The sequence below is a fragment of the Notolepis coatsorum genome (assembly GCF_963971535.1).
Source record: "Notolepis coatsorum genome assembly, chromosome: 11".
Taxonomy (NCBI): Eukaryota; Metazoa; Chordata; class Actinopteri; order Aulopiformes; family Paralepididae; genus Notolepis; species Notolepis coatsorum.
Window position 1 is genome coordinate 4,621,913 of NC_140175.1, and position 20,284 is coordinate 4,642,196.

General features: G+C 42.9%; 1 protein-coding gene across 2 annotated transcripts in view; it reads right to left on the bottom strand.

The window, feature by feature from the left end:
• The window catches only part of clip1b (CAP-GLY domain containing linker protein 1b), a 92,700-nt gene that overhangs the window by 16,846 nt on the left and 55,570 nt on the right, over positions 1 to 20,284 (bottom strand). For both annotated transcript variants that reach the window (XM_084324228.1, XM_084324227.1), the window contains one exon: positions 347 to 453. In XM_084324228.1, the coding sequence (XP_084180354.1) occupies positions 347 to 453 (107 nt within the window). The remainder of the gene's footprint in view (positions 1 to 346; positions 454 to 20,284) is intronic.

Sequence of the window (20,284 nt, forward strand, 5' to 3'; positions counted from 1 at the left end):
GGTCCTGGTCGTTGTAAAACAGTGACTCCTACAGTTCGGTCGGGGGGCGCCTGCACAGCGAGGGAAGGATCTGGAGGAGGTAGTGTGATCCTTCCCCACGTTACACTCTCCCAGTGAGAGTCCACGCTGCCAGGTGAAAAGAAGCGGTGGGCTGACTACACATGTGTCGGAGGAAGCATGTGATAGTCTCCGCCCTCCCAGACCGACGGTAGGGGGTAGAGTGCGCAACGACCAGGAAGGGGATTGGGAATTGGCCTAACGACTAACATTGGGAGGGGAGAAAAACGGAAAAAGGAGGGGGGGGGGGAAAAAGATAATATATAAAAAAAAAAAAAAAAGTACTCACACTTCCTTGCAGAGGCTTCCGATGCGCTGGTTCTGCGAGCCGCTGCGCTCCCGAGAGAGACGGAGGTCCTGCTGGTGTCCGAGGTTCTGATGCTGCAGGGTCTCGAGCTGCCGGGGGGGGGGGGGAAGACCATGTAGTGAAGACTGACTGACTGAAGACTGTTGCAAACAGGAAGTAGGGATGCACCGACCCGATATCACTCAAATAGCTGGATCGGTTATCGGTAAAAAAAATATATATATATCGGAATATTTCTTTAATTTTTAATTTTTATATAGTATAATAAGAAATAAAATAAGAAATAACAATTCAGTACATTTATATCTATGTGTTCATTTGTTACATTTAGTTTCACTAAGTTAGGAAAGTAATGTTTTAAGTCGAGCCTGATGTTGCCTTGTTGCACAAAAGAATGATCCCAGTCTCTTCCACACAGTGAGGCGTACAGTTTATTAATTGAACAATGGGTATTTACATTAACATTTAGCTGACTCTTTTATCCAAATCGACTTACAAGTTCTGTACGACAAGTCATCAGGAAGGGTACAACTCTATGAGCTGAGTAACAATGTTCATCAAAGTGTTGAGTGCTACAGTGTAGGTTAGTTTATAAGTGCATGACAGTAAGGTTAGTTCGTTTTTTTCCCATTTCAGATAATGGTATCGGATCGGTACTCGGTATCGGCCGATACCCAAAGCCAGGTATCGGTATCGTATAGGGACTGAAAAAGTCGGATTGGTGCATCCGACTTTTGGGATGAATGAATGAATGAATGAATGAATGAATGAATGAATGAATGAATGAATGAATGAATGACCTTTATTTATATAGCACCCTTCACAGCACGAATGCACAGGGTGCTTTACACTACAGCATAACATATAAAACAAAAACAAAAAATTGAAATAAATGACAACAACAACAACAACAGACAGCAGTTAAAAACAGTGAACCAAATAAAATAATAGAATAAAAAGAATTTAAATAAAATCATCAGTCAATAACTAAAAACTATAGGAACAGTGAGGACAAAGGATGCCTATATATGACCAAAAGCCTGTCTGAACATATGTGTTTTTACTAGCTGTTTTTTTAAAGGAGTTTTCTGAGGGGGCAGTTTGCAGGTCCAGGGGGAGAGCGTTCCAGAGCCTTGGTGCCGTCACCTCGAAGGCTCGATCACCCCTTGTTTTCAGCCTGGACCTGGGGACCTGTAAACAGTATGTAAAACTGACTATATAGACTGACTGTATAAAGACTAAGGTAGACTGTTGGGATGTAAACAGTAAGTATTGACTATATAGGCCGACCCTCAGTAATACTTACTGAGTCAGTATGTACCGACTATGTATTTTTAAATTCCATATACACCACAAAGAAAAAGCTAAATATCACATATTCCCAAATTCCCTTGTGAGACTTAACATGGTCCACGAAGGCGTCAAAGATCCTGGCAGGGGCGGGGCTAGGGGGTGGCTACTTGGGCTCAAGCCCCGAATGTTTTATGAAAAGCCCCGAATCTACTTAAAAAAATAAAAATAAAAAACGTTGTTTTGTTTTGACAATTAATCATTGTTACATGAAAATATGTTTGCACCAGATTTAGCAGAAACTAATTTCCATCTGTAGTCTATCCAGATGCTAACTGTATTTGAGTGAGTTAAGTCTTGGTGTTATGGTAGACTCAGACCTAAGCTTTAAATCACAATCAACAAGTTGACAAAAACATAATTCTTCCACCTTAGAAACATAGCTAAAGTACGGCCATTTATAAATCAAAAGGACGCTGAAAACCAGATCCATGCCTTTATCTCAAGCCGACTCGACTACTGTAATGCACTCCTTACCGGCCTCCCGAAAAAATACGATGATAGCTATTTTATTGCAATGCACTATTGCATTATTTTATTCTATTTTACTAACTATTTTATTGCATTGCACTATTTTACTTTGTATCAGTGATAATCAAACCGTAAACAAAAGAGGCCTATTAACACTTTCAGCGCCAGATGGCGCTGTTTACTGTTACTGTTGAAAGGCCAGCGCCTTTTAACATGGGGATACGTGGCTGTGTTTGCAGGCCTAAAGCTATATTATATATTATAGCTATGGATCTAATAATATGGTCGATTGTCATTGAGTTTCTTCCGGTCAAGATGCAAAAAACAGATAATTTTCCATCCATACATTTCCATTTTATACCGTCGTGAATATGAGTGTAGTTTCAGGGCGGTCTGGTGTAATTTCCAAAATGCTCCTTAATGGCCGGCAACGTGTATTCTAGTAAACGCGTTATCGTTTCTTACCTGGACTAGCTACTGTTCTCAAATCAAATTTAGATGATCGGTATTATGTTTCATCATGGATGCATGAAGGGGGGGGGGGGGCGCCCCTCCGTGCTTTGATCGCAACCTATCTGGGCTAATTTTTTTTTTAATCCCAATTTCTCACATTACATTCACTGAATGTTGACGTTATCCAGGTGAAAAGTTAACTTCATTCAAGCAAGGCATTGCAATCCTTGACATAAATCATTTGATGTATAATTAAATCAAAGGAAATGCATTTGGGTCTGAGAGTGTGGCTGGTCTGCCGTTCTGCAGCTGGATACTATTGGTTTGTTTTGGCAAAATTCTTCTGCTCTGTGTGACAATAAATTAATTAATGATGATATGCAATTTAAAACCAAAACTAAGGCCTCAGTATGAGTTTAAGACGTGAACATGGTCATGTTTGTTGAATAATAATAAAAAAAATAATAATATAAAAAAAAAAAAAAAAATACAGATTATTTTATTTATTTTTTGCCGATCCCGATCTTCGGAAAATCACGTGATCGGCCCCGATCCCAATCACGTGATCGGATCGGGACATCCCTACTAGAGACTTGCGGGTTGTGCTATTGTACTCAGTAGAGATATCCTCTTTCATTGGTCTATGTTGACCACGCCCCCATAGTTCGGCTCCTCCCCCTTCAGGGGATTACCCCTTGATCATTAGGCCACACCCCCTTTTGTATCTTTTGAACCGTTTGTCGTAGCGACTTGCGGGTTGTGGGCATTGTACTCAGTAGGGATATCCTCTTTCATTGGTCTATGTTGACCACTCCCCCGATCCTTAGGCCACACCCCCCCTTTTTGTATCTTTTGAACCGTTTGTCGTAGAGACTTGCGGGTTGTAGCATTGTACTCAGTAGGGATATCCTCTTTCATTGGTCTATGTTGACCACTCCCCCTATAATTAGGCCACGCCCCCATTTTGTATCTTTTAAACCGTTTGTCGTAGAGACTTGCGGGTTGTGCCATTGTACTCAGTAGGGATATCCTCTTTCATTGGTCTATGTTGACCACTCCCCGATCCTTAGGCCACACCCCCTTTTTGTATCTTTTGAACCGTTTGTCATAGAGACTTGCGGGTTGGGCATTGTACTCAGTAGGGATACCCTCTTTCATTAGTCTATGTTGATCACTCCCCTGAGCCTTAGGCCACACCCCCTTATGCCATGCCCCCTTTTTGTATCTTTTGAACCGTTTGTCGTAGAAACGTGCGGGTTGTGCCATTGTACTCAGTAGGGATATCCTCTTTCATTGGTCTATGTTGACCACTCCCCGATCCTTAGGCCACACCCATTTTTGTATCTTTTGAACCGCTTGTCATAGATACTTGCGGGTTGTGCCATTGTACTCAGTAGGGATGTCCTCTTTCATTGGTCTATGTTGACCACTCCCCTGATCCTTAGGCCACACCCCCTTTTTGTATCTTTTGAACCGTTTGTCGTAGAGACTTGCGGGTTGTGCTATTGTACTCAGTAGGGATGTCCTCTTTCATTGGTCTATGTTGACCACTCCCCCAATCCTTAGGCCGCACCCCCTTTTTGTATCTTTTTAACCGTTTGTCGTAGAGACTTGCGGGTTGTACCATTGTACTCAGTAGGGATATCCTCTTTCATTGGTCTATATTGATGACGTCCTTAGGCCACGCCCCCCTTTTTGTATCTTTTGAACCGTTTGTCATAGATAGTTGGGGTACCGGTCGAGGTTACAGTAGAGCAGCTGGTGGAAGAGCTAAAGGAGGACAGGCGTAATGGCATAGTTAAGAGTGCAGCAAGGATGAAGAGGGGAGCGGAGAGGGCAGTGACGGGGACGGTAGTGATTACGTTTGAGGGTGGGGTTGTTCCTAGCGAGGTATTAGTAGGGCGTAGGATGTATAGGGTTAGGGAATTTGTTCATAATCCTCTTAGGTGCTATAGGTGCCAGGGGTTTGGCCATATAGCTACCACGTGTATGAAGGGGATGAGGTGCGCTAGGTGTGGCGGGGAACATGAATATGGGAAATGTGGAGAGGGAGTGAAGCCGAGGTGCTGTAGTTGTGGTGGGGAGCACAGTGTAGCGTTTCGGGGGTGCGAGGTGATGATGAAGCAGGTCGCGGATCGGAGAGAGAGAAGGGAAAGAGACAGGGGAAGGGAGGAGAAATTAGGTATTGTGGCCTTCGTGGCAGGGGTAGTTACTGGTATGGCAGAGGTTACGGGTAGAACAGAGATGGTGAAGATGATTGTTAGGATAGCGGTTCAACATCTGGGATTGGAAGGTCTGGACTGGAGGGAGGTGTGTGAAGAGTTGGCTGAGGGGGCTGCGAGGGACAGGGCTGCGAGGGACAAAGCGGCCCAGGATAAGATAGCAGGGGGCAAGGAGGGTCCCGCGGAGGGGGGCTCAGACAGGAAGTAGCAGCAGTAGAGGCACTCCAATGGACAATGTAGTTGATGACGGGGTCCAGTAGAAGAAGAAAAAGAAGGTGAAGAAGGAGAAGAAGGAGAAGAAGAAGAGCCCATAAAAAGAATTGCGGAGGGCAGTAATACGCCTCGATGCGTCTACTCTGCCGGAAATTCAAATAAGAAGAAGAAGAAGAGACAATACAGACCCTCTCCCGTTGGCCGGCGGGGGACAGGCATCACCCACACTTTCACAATTTCCCCATGCGGAATTGTCTATTTTTTGTCTATTTGTCTAATTGTCTATTTTTTTTATTAAATTTTTTTAATTAAAAACGAAGGTTCGAACGTCCGTTCGAAAAACCCTGACGAAGTTTGAATCACTTTATTCAAATTGAGGATTTAGTTTGAGGATATAAAAAAAAAAAATTATATAAAAAGAAAATTTATTAAACATTTTTAATTAAAAACAAAGGTTCGAACGTCCGTTCGAAAAACCCTGACGAAGTTTGAATCCCAAAAACAGGCTTCGGGGACAGCCTTACCAAACATTATTTATATTATTCAAATGGACCTCAAACATGCTCCGTTGTGATGTCACAGTATGATGTCATAATAGAACATTCTAGAACATGTCATTTGTGTATCTATTCAACAATTCTCTCAGAAGAGCTCATTGTGCATCTTGAAACAGGACTGAACAGATAGACTAAACAACATAGATTGAAGCCTGCATTTCTCAACCAAGGTGCCTTGCCGACCGTTTTTGCTGTGGAAAGAGACAATACAGAGACAATACAGACCCTCTCCCGTTGGCCGGCGGTGCACAGGAGGCATCACCCACACTTTCACAATTTCCCCCGCGCGGAATTGTCTAGTTATTTATTTAACTACATCTCAAAGGGGTTCTCCATGAGGGTGTTCCCCCTCTCTGTGCCAGCGCTGCTAAGCCTACTGGGCCTGCTGGCCTGTGTTCCAGACGTTAGGGGTTGTCTGCAGTGTGCCCGCAGAATAAGGAGTCTACAAGAGGACTTCATCTCTCGCCAGATTGATCCAGATCTGAAATCCAAACTGATAATGATTCAAAGATTCGCTTATGCCAGGTACCAAGAGGAAAGCGAAGACGTTATTGGTGAGGAGAAGATGGCACAGTGGAGCCAGCGGCGGCCTAAATGTTCGCAGCAATTCTTTTTATGTAACGTTATCATTTAATGTGTATGCACACCCCGACCCAACAGCCAACATATATGTCTAATATTATGATATATTATTGGCTGTTGGCTCACCATGTGCATATAAATTAACGTGTGTCTAAAGTCAGTTTTATACCAATATCATTGATTTCAACGTTGTTTACATTTAGATTAGATAAAAACTGACACTTATTCAAATGGTTAGTGTGATAAGAATACAACACACTCAATCTTCAACATTTTACTTAAAGCCTTCCTATGTCAGAGTTTACATTTGAGTTGAATGGAAGGCTAATTTATTAATGTCAAGTTGTAATGGAATGTCATTTGGCCCCAACTCAGGTCTGCCGATGTTCGCTGGGTTAGATACGCCGGCTTGTGACTCTGGAAGGTCATCGGTTTGAATCCCTTGACCAGCAGGGAAACCTGGGTTGGGAAAGTGAGCAATATCACCCTTCCCTCTCTGAACAAATACCCCCAATGTGCCTTTGAGCAAGCTGTTTAACTCCAAGCTGCTTTAATAGAGCTGTTCAGTGGCCAACGGTAGAAGACTAGTTGTACTACAAGTAGTAGGCAGTTCCCTGGTGTGAATGTGTGTAACTGTAAACATGTGTACAACAAACTCTACAGTCAAATAATGCAATAAGCCAAATTAATGTAATAGTAGTGGTGGAAGAAGTACACAGTTCCTTTACTTAAGTAAAAGTAGAAATGCCCAGATAAATTACTCTGGTAAAAGTGAAAGTCCTCCATTCAAATTCTACTTGAGTAAAAGTAGAGAAGTATTTGCCATTGAATGTACGTCTCTAAAGTGAAAGTATGCATTCTACATGACGTTTGTGTATTCCAGTGCTGGGGAACATTCAGTCCTCAACCCATTGACCTCTATAGGTTATGTTAAAGTGCTATGTGTCCTTCATTCCAACAGCCATCAGACTATACAATGCATCACTGTGCCTCACTGCATCACTGAGCACAGAGTGGCAGCTCAATAGTGGCAGGAGGACGCGACTAGCGGCCTCCAGGCTCCACAACAGGGGGCAGCAACGGCTGCCAGACATTGATCTAGGACTTATAGGAACCCAAGGAGGACAATACACTACCTAAAGCATACTGCACCTAGTTACACTGAATACTGGAATATATATTTCATATTTCATTTAGTTAGACTTAAATTATAATTATATTGACAATTGTTTACCCCATGCTCAGTATGCTCAGTATATTCTTACTGTATTTATTTCTGTATATTTTATTTCATTTCATTTTATCCTATTTTATTTTACTCTACTCTTATCCTAGGCAACTTGATTTGATTTGTGTTATTATTCTAATTTGTGACCTGTCCTGTCTAAATGTTTAAATGTTGAGCGATTTGCAGTGTCTAATTTCCCACGGGATAATACAAGTATTTCTATTCTATTCTATTCTATTCTATTCTATGCTGCTCTTTCAAATGTGAAAAAAACATCATCTTCATACAGTACATTTTTGCCATGTTTTTTTTGCGCCATTTTACAATCATTTTAATAAGAGTGAAAGTATAAAGTTCCCTAAAATGAAAATACTCACGTAAAGTACAAGTAGCTTGAAATTCTACTTAAGTACAGTACTTGAGTAAAAATACCTATTTACTTTCCACCACTGTGCAATAGTCCTAGTAGGCCCATGTAAAGCCTAATTAGAGAGGTTTCGTCACCTGTAGACTATAAGATGACGGTCTGTTCTCCCCGTCCCAGACGCAGCCACCATGTACAGAGTCAGCACGGAGTATCAGAATGAATTTTATCGTTTCCTGAAGAAGCACCGCAAAAGTGAGTTGTAGAGAACAACAACTCAGTGATGCAGTAATGACCAACACAGTGAGGATTGAACCGATATGTATTTGACTTTAATGCAACACTGATTGTCAGTTGATACAGGTGTAGGACGAGTGGGTTTCGTTCGGTTAATGAGGGGGAAAAAATGGCTCCGTCTACAGTCAGACCTGAGATGGGATTTCCTTAAGATCATGGACAAAGGCGCGGAGATCTTAGAGAAACACTTGAAAGTGTTTCGCCACGAAGGTAATGAATTGAGGCTGATGTGTTATTATTATAATATGAAACCAGCTCTTTATTATAATCACGTGTTGTTTTCATCGCGGGGCGTGTGCACGATGCCTTCCTCTCTAACCGTGTATTCCTCTATTCCTCCAGGTCGTTGTCCTAACAAGTGTGGTAAGAAGCCCTCTAATGCTAATCCTTTTTCTGGTTGTATACATTTCTTCAACAAATGAGCTCTTAATATCAACTAATCGTGCAATATCCATCATCAGTGTACAGGACATGGCATGTGCGTGTGTGTGTGTGTGTGTGTGTGTGCGTGTGTGTGCGTGTGCGTGTGTGTCTGTGTGTGTGTGTGTGTGTGTGTGTGTGTGTGTGTGTGTGTGTGTGCGTGTGTGCGTGTGTGTGTGTGTGTGTCTGTGTGTGTGTGTGTGTGTGTGTGTGTGTGTGTGTGTGTGTGTGTTGGTTCTCAGGGCTGCTATATCAGAGAGTGATGGACTGCTTGTCCTGCGAGTATAAGGACCTGACCTGCACCAAGTCACCTCACTGCGGCGGTGTGTACGTGTGTATGTGTGTACTGTGTGCCTGTGTGTATCTGTGTGCTTGTGTGTATGTGTATGTTTGTGTGTATCTGTGTGCTTGTGTGTACGTGTATGTTTGTGTGTATCTGTGTGCTTGTGTGTATGTGTATGTTTGTGTGTATCTGTGTGCTTGTGTGTATGTATGTGCTTGTGTGTATGTGTATGTTTGTGTGTATCTGTGTGCTTGTGTGTATGTGTGTATGTTTGTGTGTATCTGTGTGCTTGTGTGTATGTGTATGTTTGTGTGTATCTGTGTGCTTGTGTGTATGTGTATGTTTGTGTGTATCTGTGTGCTTGTGTGTATGTTTGTGTGTATCTGTGTGCTTGTGTGTATGTGTGTATGTTTGTGTGTATCTGTGTGCTTGTGTGTATGTGTATGTTTGTGTGTATCTGTGTGCTTGTGTGTATGTGTATGTTTGTGTGTATCTGTGTGCTTGTGTGTATGTGTATGTTTGTGTGTATGTGTATGTTTGTGTGTATCTGTGTGCTTGTGTGTATGTGTATGTTTGTGTGTATCTGTGTGCTTGTGTATGTGTATGTTTGTGTGTATCTGTGTGCTTGTGTATGTGCTGCCTGTGAAAGTGTACGTCGCCTCCTCCTCCTCCTCCTCAGTCACTAGTGTGTGAATGTGTGTTGTTCCCTTATGAGGCGCGGCTGCTGCCTGTCCGTGTCTATATTAATCCCAGCCGAAGAGTGCGTCGCGTTCTCTGATTGGCCATGACACCCATGTGACCGCGGCAGCGCGAGAGAGCGGCAGTGCAGAAATAGGCTGCATCCTCCACGTCAAGAAAGACAGACAGGCATTCTCTGTGACAAACCCTAACCTTAACCAACTCCGAAAGAATGCCTAACCTTAACCCTCCCTAACCAACTCCGAAAGAATGCCTAACCTTAACCCTCCCTAACCAACTCCGAAAGAATGCCTAACCTTAACCCTCCCTAACCTTAACCAACTCCGAAAGAATGCCTAACCTTAACTTAACCCTAACCTTAACCAACTCCGAAATAATGCCTAACCTTAACTTAACCCTAACCTTAACCAATTCCGAAATAATGCCTAACCTTAACTTAACCCTAACCTTAACCAACTCCGAAATAATGCCTAACCTTAACTTAACCCTAACCTTAACTTAACCCTAACCTTAACCAACTCCGAAAGAATGCCTAACCTTAACTTAACCCTAACCTTAACCAACTCCAAAAGAATGCCTAACCTTAACTTAACCCTAACCAACTCCGAAAGAATGCCTAACCTTAACCAGCGGAAGAATACACGTTTATAGCGAGAGATGATAAACGTAAAAAAGAAAGAAAAAAAAATTGAAGTGATTCGAACTTGTGACCAACCGCACCGCAGGCTCCACAGCACGGCGGCATACCAGTTGAGCTAAGCGTCGATGGAAAAACAGCGGGGATTACGGCTACATAATGCCGCAAGCTCTGCCGCTCCGCTCCGCTCTGCCGCTCTGCCGCGGGGCGTGTCGCAGCCAATCAGGGAAAACGCGGAAGCACTCGGCAGCACTCTTCGGCTCCAATTAAAGAATAGGCTGCCTGTCCATGTGCTGCTGGGCTAATGAAAAAGATTATTCAAGTAATCCCGATGCCAATGAATGAAACTGCTCTCTCTCTCTCTCTCTCTCTCTCTCTCTCTCTCTCTCTCTCTCTCTCTCTCTCTCTCTCTCTCTCTCTCTCTCTCTCTCTCTCTCTCTCTCTCTCTCTCTCTCTCTCTCTCTCTCTCTCTCTCTCTCTCTCTCTCTCTCTCGATCCCCCACCCCTCTCTCTGATCCCCTCCCCTCCCTCCCATAGTGCACCCAGTGCGGGCCGAGGAGGGTGACCAGGCCGTGTTGGACTGTTTCCTCCCCTGGCACAGTCTGGTGCGAGGCAGGCCAGAGTACCACTACTCCTGGTCCCCTGGACGACCCGGGACTAACACAGTACTTACCAAATCACTGACACACTCTCAACAGAAATAAATCAGAATCAGGACTCAGATCAGAATAATAAATTGGGGGCGGCTAGGTGGTGCAGTGGGCAAGGTGCTCCTCCCCACCAATGCAGGAGACGCTGGGTTCGAGCCCAGCTCTCCGCATTGCTATCAGCTTGGCTGGTCGTTCATACTAATACATTTGGCAGTGTTAGGGGGGTGGGAAGCTGATGGGTGGGGATCGGACGTTGTAGACAGCGACTCCTACAGGTCGGTTGGTGCGCCTGCGCAGTAGAATCAGGAAGCGACGGGGGCGGCGTCCCTCCAAAGCGCAGACTCCTCGACGCTGAAAGATCGCGCCGCGCAGGTGAAAAGATGCAACGGCTGCTACCTCGAGTACCGGAGGGGACTCGTGCTATGTATGACTTAGTCCACATTACGGCCGGCTTGTGGGAGGCATGGTCTAACAGCGTTCGAGACAGGGGAGGGTAGAATTGGACGATACGAAATTGGGATGGGAGAAAAATTGAAAATGGGAGAAAAAGTAGATTAAAGAAAATAATAATAAATTGGGAAAAATTGGAATTTATTTTGGTGACATTGGTAAAGCGACGTTTTTCACGGTACACGCTGACAGTCACACATCATGGTGCAAGAACGGTAGGACCTCACAGCATCAGGAAGTCATACATAATAGGATGAGTAGCAAGTAGTATTTTTGAATTGATGTCAATCCAGTTAAAAAAAATTTAAATAAAAATAAAAAGCTATTCCTGAGCTAAATCATAACCATTGTTTGTTTGGTCGAATGGCCAGAATCATGTATTTACCGAGGAAGTGGCAGATTCTTTTCATCTGCGACCAGTAAGTCACTCCTCCGTCACTCACTGCTCCATGCATGTTGCAGCAGCAGGTGGAGGCTGCCTCCAGAGTGCTGGTCGTGACGGAGGCCTCGTCTCTGGTGCTGAACCAGCTCCGGGTGGATGAACAGGGAACATACCGCTGTTCACTGCAGGACAGACGTGGAACCGTCTTCTACTCCCGAGTCACCTTCCTGCTCTACGGTAGTCAGACACAGCTGCTCCTAATCTCTGATGTTTCAATAGATATAGATCTATTGCAGAGTGTGTTTGCGTGTGTGTGTGCGTGTGTGTGCGTGTGCGTGTGCGTGTGCGTGTGCGTGTGTGTGTGTGTGTGTGTGTGTGTGTGTGTGCGTGTGACCTATTCTCATTAGAATGTTAAACAGACTGCCTATAGGTTTCAATCGGATTTTCTTTTACTGCCGTTGAATACATTTCTTTAAATGTTTGTTTTGTTTGTTTCTGTTTTTTGTTTGTTAAAGTTCACATAGAAGAATATCAGAAAATATTGTTTACATTCTGATCAATTGGGCTGAAGACCCATTGAAACCCATCTAAAGCCCATTGTATGTTACAAAGTAGTTGGCTGGCAACGTTATCAAATGTTTATTTTTTGACTTACATTTTTTTATTCTTACTTAATTTCCAAAAAGTTTAGGTTTTAGAGATACTACATTAGGTTTCCATTTGACAGGGGCGGTCAGGTGGCGTGGCGGTCAGGTGGCGTAGCGGAGATTGCACCAATGCAAGAGGCTGCAGTCTCGACTCCCGGAATCAGCATTGCCTGCGGCTTGGGCTGATCGCTATACTAACTCGTTTGGCTGAGTTAGGGGGAGGGGAGCCGTGGGTGGGAAACTGGCGTTGTGGACAGCGACGCCTACAGGTCAGGTCTGGGCGCTTGCTCAGCGGAGGCAGGACTTGAGGAAGGCAGCGTGACCTCCCACGCGTTACACTTCACCAATGAGAGCCCTCGCTGCCAGGTGAGAAGAGAGCCACTGGCTGTCGCCGCACGTGTCGGAGGAAGCGTGCGGATACTTCAAGGTTCCCCTGTACCGACCAGTAGGAGAACATGCGCACAACAACCAGGTAGGGGAGGGGAGGGGGGGGGGGGGGGATTGGCACAACAACTAAATTGGGACGGGGAGAAAACAGAGAAAAATCGGAGAAAGAGAGATACTACATTCGGTTTCCATTTGACAGCAGCAATTTGCTCAAGGCTACATCCTATCCTCCTCCCCTCTCTCTACACAGTCACCCCTCTGCCCGTCCAGACACACAGACCCCGCCTCACGCTGCCCGCCCTGCCTCCCGGATATTCCTCCCAGATGACCAAACACCTTCTCCGGTCATCCATCGCCATGGTGACGGCTCTGATTCTGATTGCCAGCGGGGGCGTCACAGTGGCGCTCTGGTGCGGGTAAGAGGGACGGGGAGCACATCTCATACGTCTCTTGCAGAGAGGAGGGTGACAGGAAGTGGTTCAGGTCGGGGGCGTCGAAGAGTCACAGAGGATGAGAAACAGGGCGAAAGATGATTTGACAGAAGGATGGAGGCATAGAGAGTATTGACAAATCAACTGATGCAAGAAATAGGAAGTGATCTCGTCATTACCAATTATTGAGATGACACTTATTTGGCTCAGGTGTATAGTAGTGCCTCTTAGAGCCCAAGTAAAATATATTTATATCTTATCAAATATATTTTCTGAAAGTATACTTTATATACTTTTTATATATTATATATAAGAAAAGTATACTAAAGTTGTGTTAAATAGAAACCAAGTACTTAATTAACCTGCAATGGCCATTTTGGCCATTTTCGTTTTCGTTTTTGAGGACTGCATACTTTTTTTTGCAAACCAAAACAACATACTTTATAACTTATAGCACATGCATGAGCCTGGTCTCTTTTGAAAGATGACATTCTGAAGTTTCTGATTCCAGAAAGAGAATTCACTTTTAGTGCTAATGCGTAATAGAGTAACATAGGTCTGAGCTTGAGTTGTAGAAAAACTTGTTACTCAAGTTTTTCTGTAGTAGTTAGTAGTCAGAGGTAGTATTTCCCCAGAAGGTGGTTTGGCTTACAAATCCAGACAGAGCCATAGCCTGAAGCCTTATGTAGTACATATCCGAATTTCATAAAGATCCATTCAATAGAAAAAAGCAGGAGGAAGCCGGACCAGCACTCTCAGATTCAAAAATGTTTTAATCGCAGCCTTGAACAAACATGTTTCGAAGCAAAAGCTCCTTCGTCAGTGTTAGTGGCTAGCCACTAACTTGACTTTCATAAAGATCCATTCGGAAATGAGTGATTAGGAGTGATTTTGGTAAACTGTGTACAAAGAAAAACTCAGTTTTCTCATAGACTTCAATTCATTTGGCTTCCTGTTAAAGAATTTCGTTTTTCACCTAGATCCCTGATTCATACATCCCCACATGGGGTATCATTGGAAGCCACACTCATTGGCTACAACGATCCACAATCATTTTCGAGATCGGATCTAGATTGACGGAACTACTGCAGCCTGAGTCGGAGTGGTATTTTGCGCAATACCGTGTACTTTGCACAAGCCTCAAATACCGGCATGTAACTCGAGAACCGCTCAATGGATTTTGTCACCTGAAAGGGCTATCCACAGGCAACAAATGGGGCTTTAATTCGATATATATATTGTATTACAAAATATGCACACCCGAGCCACTAGGGGTCGCCAAAGTGCCGGTGGGCAAATCGTCCTAAAAAGGTCCCTGATATGGGCTGTCGCAGGCTAAGAGGTTGGGGCACACCACCCATTTATATTTGGTGATTTATTTTCGCACATAATCTCACACATACCCCAATGTGTGAAATGATGTAGATGAAAAAATGGCAATCCCTATTGCAGTCCTTATCTCTATTTTTTCATTTAATTGAGCTGTAATTAACACAACACAAGGATTTAGTGTCCTCTGATGACATCACTGGAGGAGATATTCAAACTCATTAACTCAATAACTCAAACTAAACGAATGTGTGCAAAACAGTTTGGGATATGTGTGAGATTATGTGCAAAATAAATCAGTGATATTTCTCCGTGAAATGCCCCTTTAAATGATTACACTTACAGCATATTAATGACTATTATACTAAACGTATAATGTGTTTTGAATTAGTACATGAAAGTACATACAGTAAGAAGTACCAATAACACATTGCAAGGACTCTCAGAAAAGTACATATGGGAAGAAATATACTTTGAGCACACTTAATATACTAAAAATATACTTTCAGTATAGGAAAATACAAACATTATTAGGATGTCTGACTGTATATGACTATATGTAGTAGATTAATTGATTAAGTTGCTGGTCTGTTGAGAGAGGGAAAGCTAATCTTTTCCCACCCCCAAATATATATATATTTCTTTTTATTGCAGTTAGCTTACTTCAGCGCACTTTTAACTCAGACATTAAGGGACACTCAGGAGACATACCATGTCAGTTTTATGATTATGTCTTATCATTCATGTCTCAATATGTATGATTTCTGTTTTCTTACGTGACTATTTGCCATCATTCCTGTAGGCTGATGAAAAGAAAGCACCAGAGACTTGTGGAGGTGGCGAAGAGAGGGATGATGGAGACGTCCGTGTGGTGTGATGATGACAGTGAGCGCTGAAGAGAGGGATGATGGAGACGTCCGTGTGGTGTGATGATGACAGTGAGCGCTGAAGAGAGGGATGATGGAGACGTCCGTGTGGTGTGATGATGACAGTGAGCACTGAAGAGAGGGATGATGGAGACGTCCGTGTGGTGTGATGATGACAGTGAGCGCTGAAGAGAGGGATGATGGAGACGTCCGTGTGGTGTGATGATGACAGTGAGCGCTGAAGAGAGGGATGATGGAGACGTCCGTGTGGTGTGATGATGACAGTGAGCACGCTGAACCGTTCCTGAATCACTCAAACTAATTAAATCTCACACACAGTCCAAAGAATTGTGGCATTTATGTGGCTTTGTTAGAAAATAACAAGAAGTGGAAGTGAGTAATAGATGCACGTACGCAGAACATTAACGGATAAGAGTTATATCTATTTGGTTGTTATTAACCTCTGTGTCACGTATACAAAAGCTGGTAGCTCAATGAGCTGGGTATAGCTGGTAGCACAATGACTTAATGATGTCAATCTCAATGATTCAGAATGTATCAAATTTAGAGATCTGAGTCATAATACCACACACACACACACACACACACACACGTTGAAAGTCCTCTGAATTCACTCAACTTTCCACAACATCAGCAGCCACCTCGACAGAGTCCATCAATGAGTCGACCCAGGAGAGGACACATTAAGGCCACCGTAAATGTCCAAACCCCCCCACCCCCTCCTAATGTACAGTCTCCTCCCCACCGTATGTATATGAATTCAAATCGCTAATAAAAAAAGAAGCGAGATCTCTCGTTGTTGGCAATGAACGGTCGGCATGAACAAACGACATATCTCGTCGTTGGCATTGAAAGTGTTAACATGGGGATACGTGGCTGTGTTTGCAGGCCTAAAGCTATATTATATATTATAGCTATGGATCTAATAATATGGTCGATTGTCATTGAGTTTCTTCCGGTCAAGATGCAAAAAACAGATCATTTTTCCATCCATACATTTCCGTTTTATACCGTCGTGAATATGAGTGTAGTTTCAGGCAACGTGTATTCTAGTAAACGCATTATCGTTTCTTTCCCAGGACTAGCTACTGTTCTCAAATCAAATTTAGATGATCGGTATTATGTTTCATCATGGATGCATGAAGGGGGGGGGGGGGGCGCCCCTCCGTGCTTTGATCGCAACCAACGGAACACGCCACACACACACACCACACACACGGCATGAAGGAATTTTTGGATCAACGCAATATTGATACCATATAGTCCTTACCTTGACCAGGATCTGTCCCGAAAAGAATATTCCAATTATCTGATCGCCATTCCAAGTACTGATGTCGATCAAGGTGCCAACGTAATCCAGCATTGAACATGAACCCGACCCTTGTCGATTGCATGCGTTATAAGCGTTTGGCTTGACCGAGTAGTTAGGACTCCGCCCCCAGGCCGCAGCTCGGCCCAGACACCAAGCCACATCGTTTCAAATGGAGTGCAATAGCGGCCGCAAGGCGTTAGGCGGCGGTATTGGACTTTTGCGATCTCAGACCCATCCCCAGTGATAACACAGGCTGCCGGCATGTCTTTATGAATGGAAATATCGAATAAAAGAAACAACGATGACAACCCGACTATTTTCGGGGGTCCTGGCGCTCAACGTTCGGCGAGTTAACCCTAGATCTTAGATCCTAATATGAAAAACGATGTGATTTAATGTTCTATGTCTTACCTTGACTTTGTCTATTTTGCTGCTATCTATTTTATGCTTTATGTCTGCACTTTATGCATTGCTCTTGATCTGCCAATGTTGTGCTCATTTTATGCCTGACTTTTTCTACTGCTGTGAAGCACTTTGAGCTGCAATTCTTGTATGAAAGGTGCTATACAAATACAGTGTATTATTATTATTATTATTATTATTATTATAATTATTATTATTATTATTATTATTATTATTATTATTATTATTATTATTATTATTATTATTATTAATTATTATTGTTTGCTTCATTAATTAAAGGGTGTGAATTTAAGTGTTCTCTATTGCCTTTTGTCCGCTTTAAGGTGGTGGTATAAGTTAAAGTGGTTCTCAAACTTTTTACACCAAGTACCACCTGAGAACGTAGCTGGCTCTCCAAGTACCACCATATGACCGGCGTTAAAATACAGTCTATTAGCTATGCACAGTTCACGCAGGAGGCAAATGTATTCCTAATACCATTATTTATTGTTAACTTTTGTCAGACACAGCCACAATGTACAAAGGGATAGCACTAGAACTAGCAAACGCTTCCACACAACTCATACAATGCAAGGGGCATGAGAACATAATAACTAACATTCTCACATAGCAAGTGAGAAAATTAAGAACAACTGTATTTCAGCAAATGTACTTAATTCTCTCTCTCTCTCTCTCTCTCTCTCTCTCTCTCTCTCTCTCTCTCTCTCTCTCTCTCTCTCTCTCTCTCTCTCTCTCTCTCTCTCTCTCTCTCTCTCTCTCTCTCTCTCTCTCTCTCTCTCTCTCTCTCTCTCTCTCTCTCTCTCTCTCTCTCTCTCTCTCTCTCTCTCTCTCTCTCTCTCTCCTCTCTCTCTCTCTTTCTCTCGCTCTCTCGCTCTCTCTCTCTCTCTCTCCTCTCTCTCTCTCACACAGCAAGCAATTGTCCGTCATTCTCTCACACACCACACACACACACACACACACACACACACACACACACACACACACACACACACACACACACACACACACACACACACACACACACACCCACACACACACACACACACACACACACACACACACACACACACACACACACACACACACACACACACACACACACACACACACACACACACACACACACACACACACAATTATTTTGTTACAAAAACTTAATTTCCTACATTCTGGTGCAGGAATTTTTGATGTTTACCCTTTAAATGCCAGTGTTTGTGATGGGCATCACAAATTATTGTAAAAAAGAAAAGAAAACACATATTCAATACATTTTTGATGTTTACCCTTTAAATGCCAGTTTGTGTGATGGCATCACAAATTATTGTTAAAAAAAACACAAAAAGTAAAATATTTACAATAGGCCTATATCAAATGCAAAGTACATTTTTCTGGGGGGGATTATTACAGGCTAGGCATGTGTCAATGATTAGCAGCAAACACATATTTTGATGGATTTTTTGTAATGTCAGATTTAACACCAACTCTTTTCAGACAAGTGGGAGTATTTCATTTTTTTTATCTGACATTACAAGAAATCTAAAAATAAATGGTTATGATCAGGGCTGAAGTTGAATTAAAGATTTATGACTGTTTAGACTGCATTACTCTCTGTCATAGTGATCTCCTGGTTGTTCCCCACTTAGATTATCTAACTATTGCGCTGCTGCAACCAGAAACACTGACCTGGCCTGCTTCTAAGTTCAGTTGGCCTGACTGCAAAAAATTTTTTTTTTTTTTTTTTTTTAGCTTTTTTGGAAATATTTTCAAGTACCACCAGCAGTACCACCAAGTACCACTAGTGGTACGCGTACCACAGTTTGAGAACCACTGATTAAAGGTTGTGGTGTCGAAGTAAAGAAATTCCGTGCCCGCTCACGCGGGCACCTATCTGGCTAGGCCCCGGATCTCCTACAATCCTAAATCCGCCCCTGGATCCTGGATCAAGTAGAGTGATCAACCCCCTGAAGGGCTGACCCACAACGGGACACTAAACCCGTTCTGGAGCCAAATGGTCAACGAACAATAGCTCTGGGTTAGGACTGGGGGCATTATGGCCTAAAAATAAAATCTCAGATTTTTTCACACAACATCCGATTTACGATTTGTATCGATTTCTTTTTCTTAAAAACTAGAAACGCCAAGGAAATCATTCAAATAAGCTTTGTTTTCATTTGACAAAAACAAATTATCAAACCAAGATGAATTTCCCCATTGGGATTGAAAGTGCAAACTTAACTTTCACCAATCTTCACTTAAATATTTATATATATATATATATATAAAAGGTTACCGGTACTCTTGATCAAACAAAGATGAATGATTAATAGTGCAATTAACTTGCTTTTTCACCAAACTTCACTTAAAACAAATAAAAGGTGCCTCTTGATCATCAAACAAGAATGAATTTCCCCTATTGGGATTAATAAAGTGCAAATATAACTTTCACCAACATCACTTTTTGTCAAATAAAAGGTGACTTAAAAAAATATATATATATTTTTTTGTGAAATAGATTTTATTTTTTATTTTTATTTTTCAAATGAAATCATGAATTCGAATGAATCGATCAAATCGATTAATCGCCCAGCCCTACTCTGGGTCTACAGAGATAGACTGCTACTGGTATACTATTTATAGCTTAGACGTTACGCTCCATTTGTCCTGGAAGCCCGGTGCGTTAGGATGACGGGTTTTCACAGATCCAAACGTAACTTATGGGTTATGGATGTTGGAACTCTTTAGACTGTTCAGCCCGCCTCAATACATGTGATGACTGAGCGACCTGCTTCTCAAGACACGTGCAGTGCGCTGATTTTTACAAGCTTTAAAATAGCACTGGTCAATAATTCATGTATATATATTTTTTTTTATAATTCATTTCACACAGACTAAAGACAATTATGGTTTTCCAGAGCAATGCCTCCAATCTGTTAGCTGGCTTTGAAAATTAATAAATTAATCAACAATCAAAGCAGGAAATCATGTTTCCCTGTATGTGTTCCTCGCGTGTCAACACGTCAGGCTGCGTTCTCCTCCAGGGCTTCCGTGTTTGTTTACGTCTCAGAAGCCCCAACTAGCCCAGATAGATCATGTGACCACGCACACCTGCGACCAGAGGCAGACCTGAGACCAGAGACAGAGCCTGAGTCAGACCGCTGCGTCCGTACAGATCAGACTGAGACCAGAGACAGAGCCTGAGTCAGAGCCCTGCGTCCGTACAGATCAGACCTGAGACCAGAGACAGAG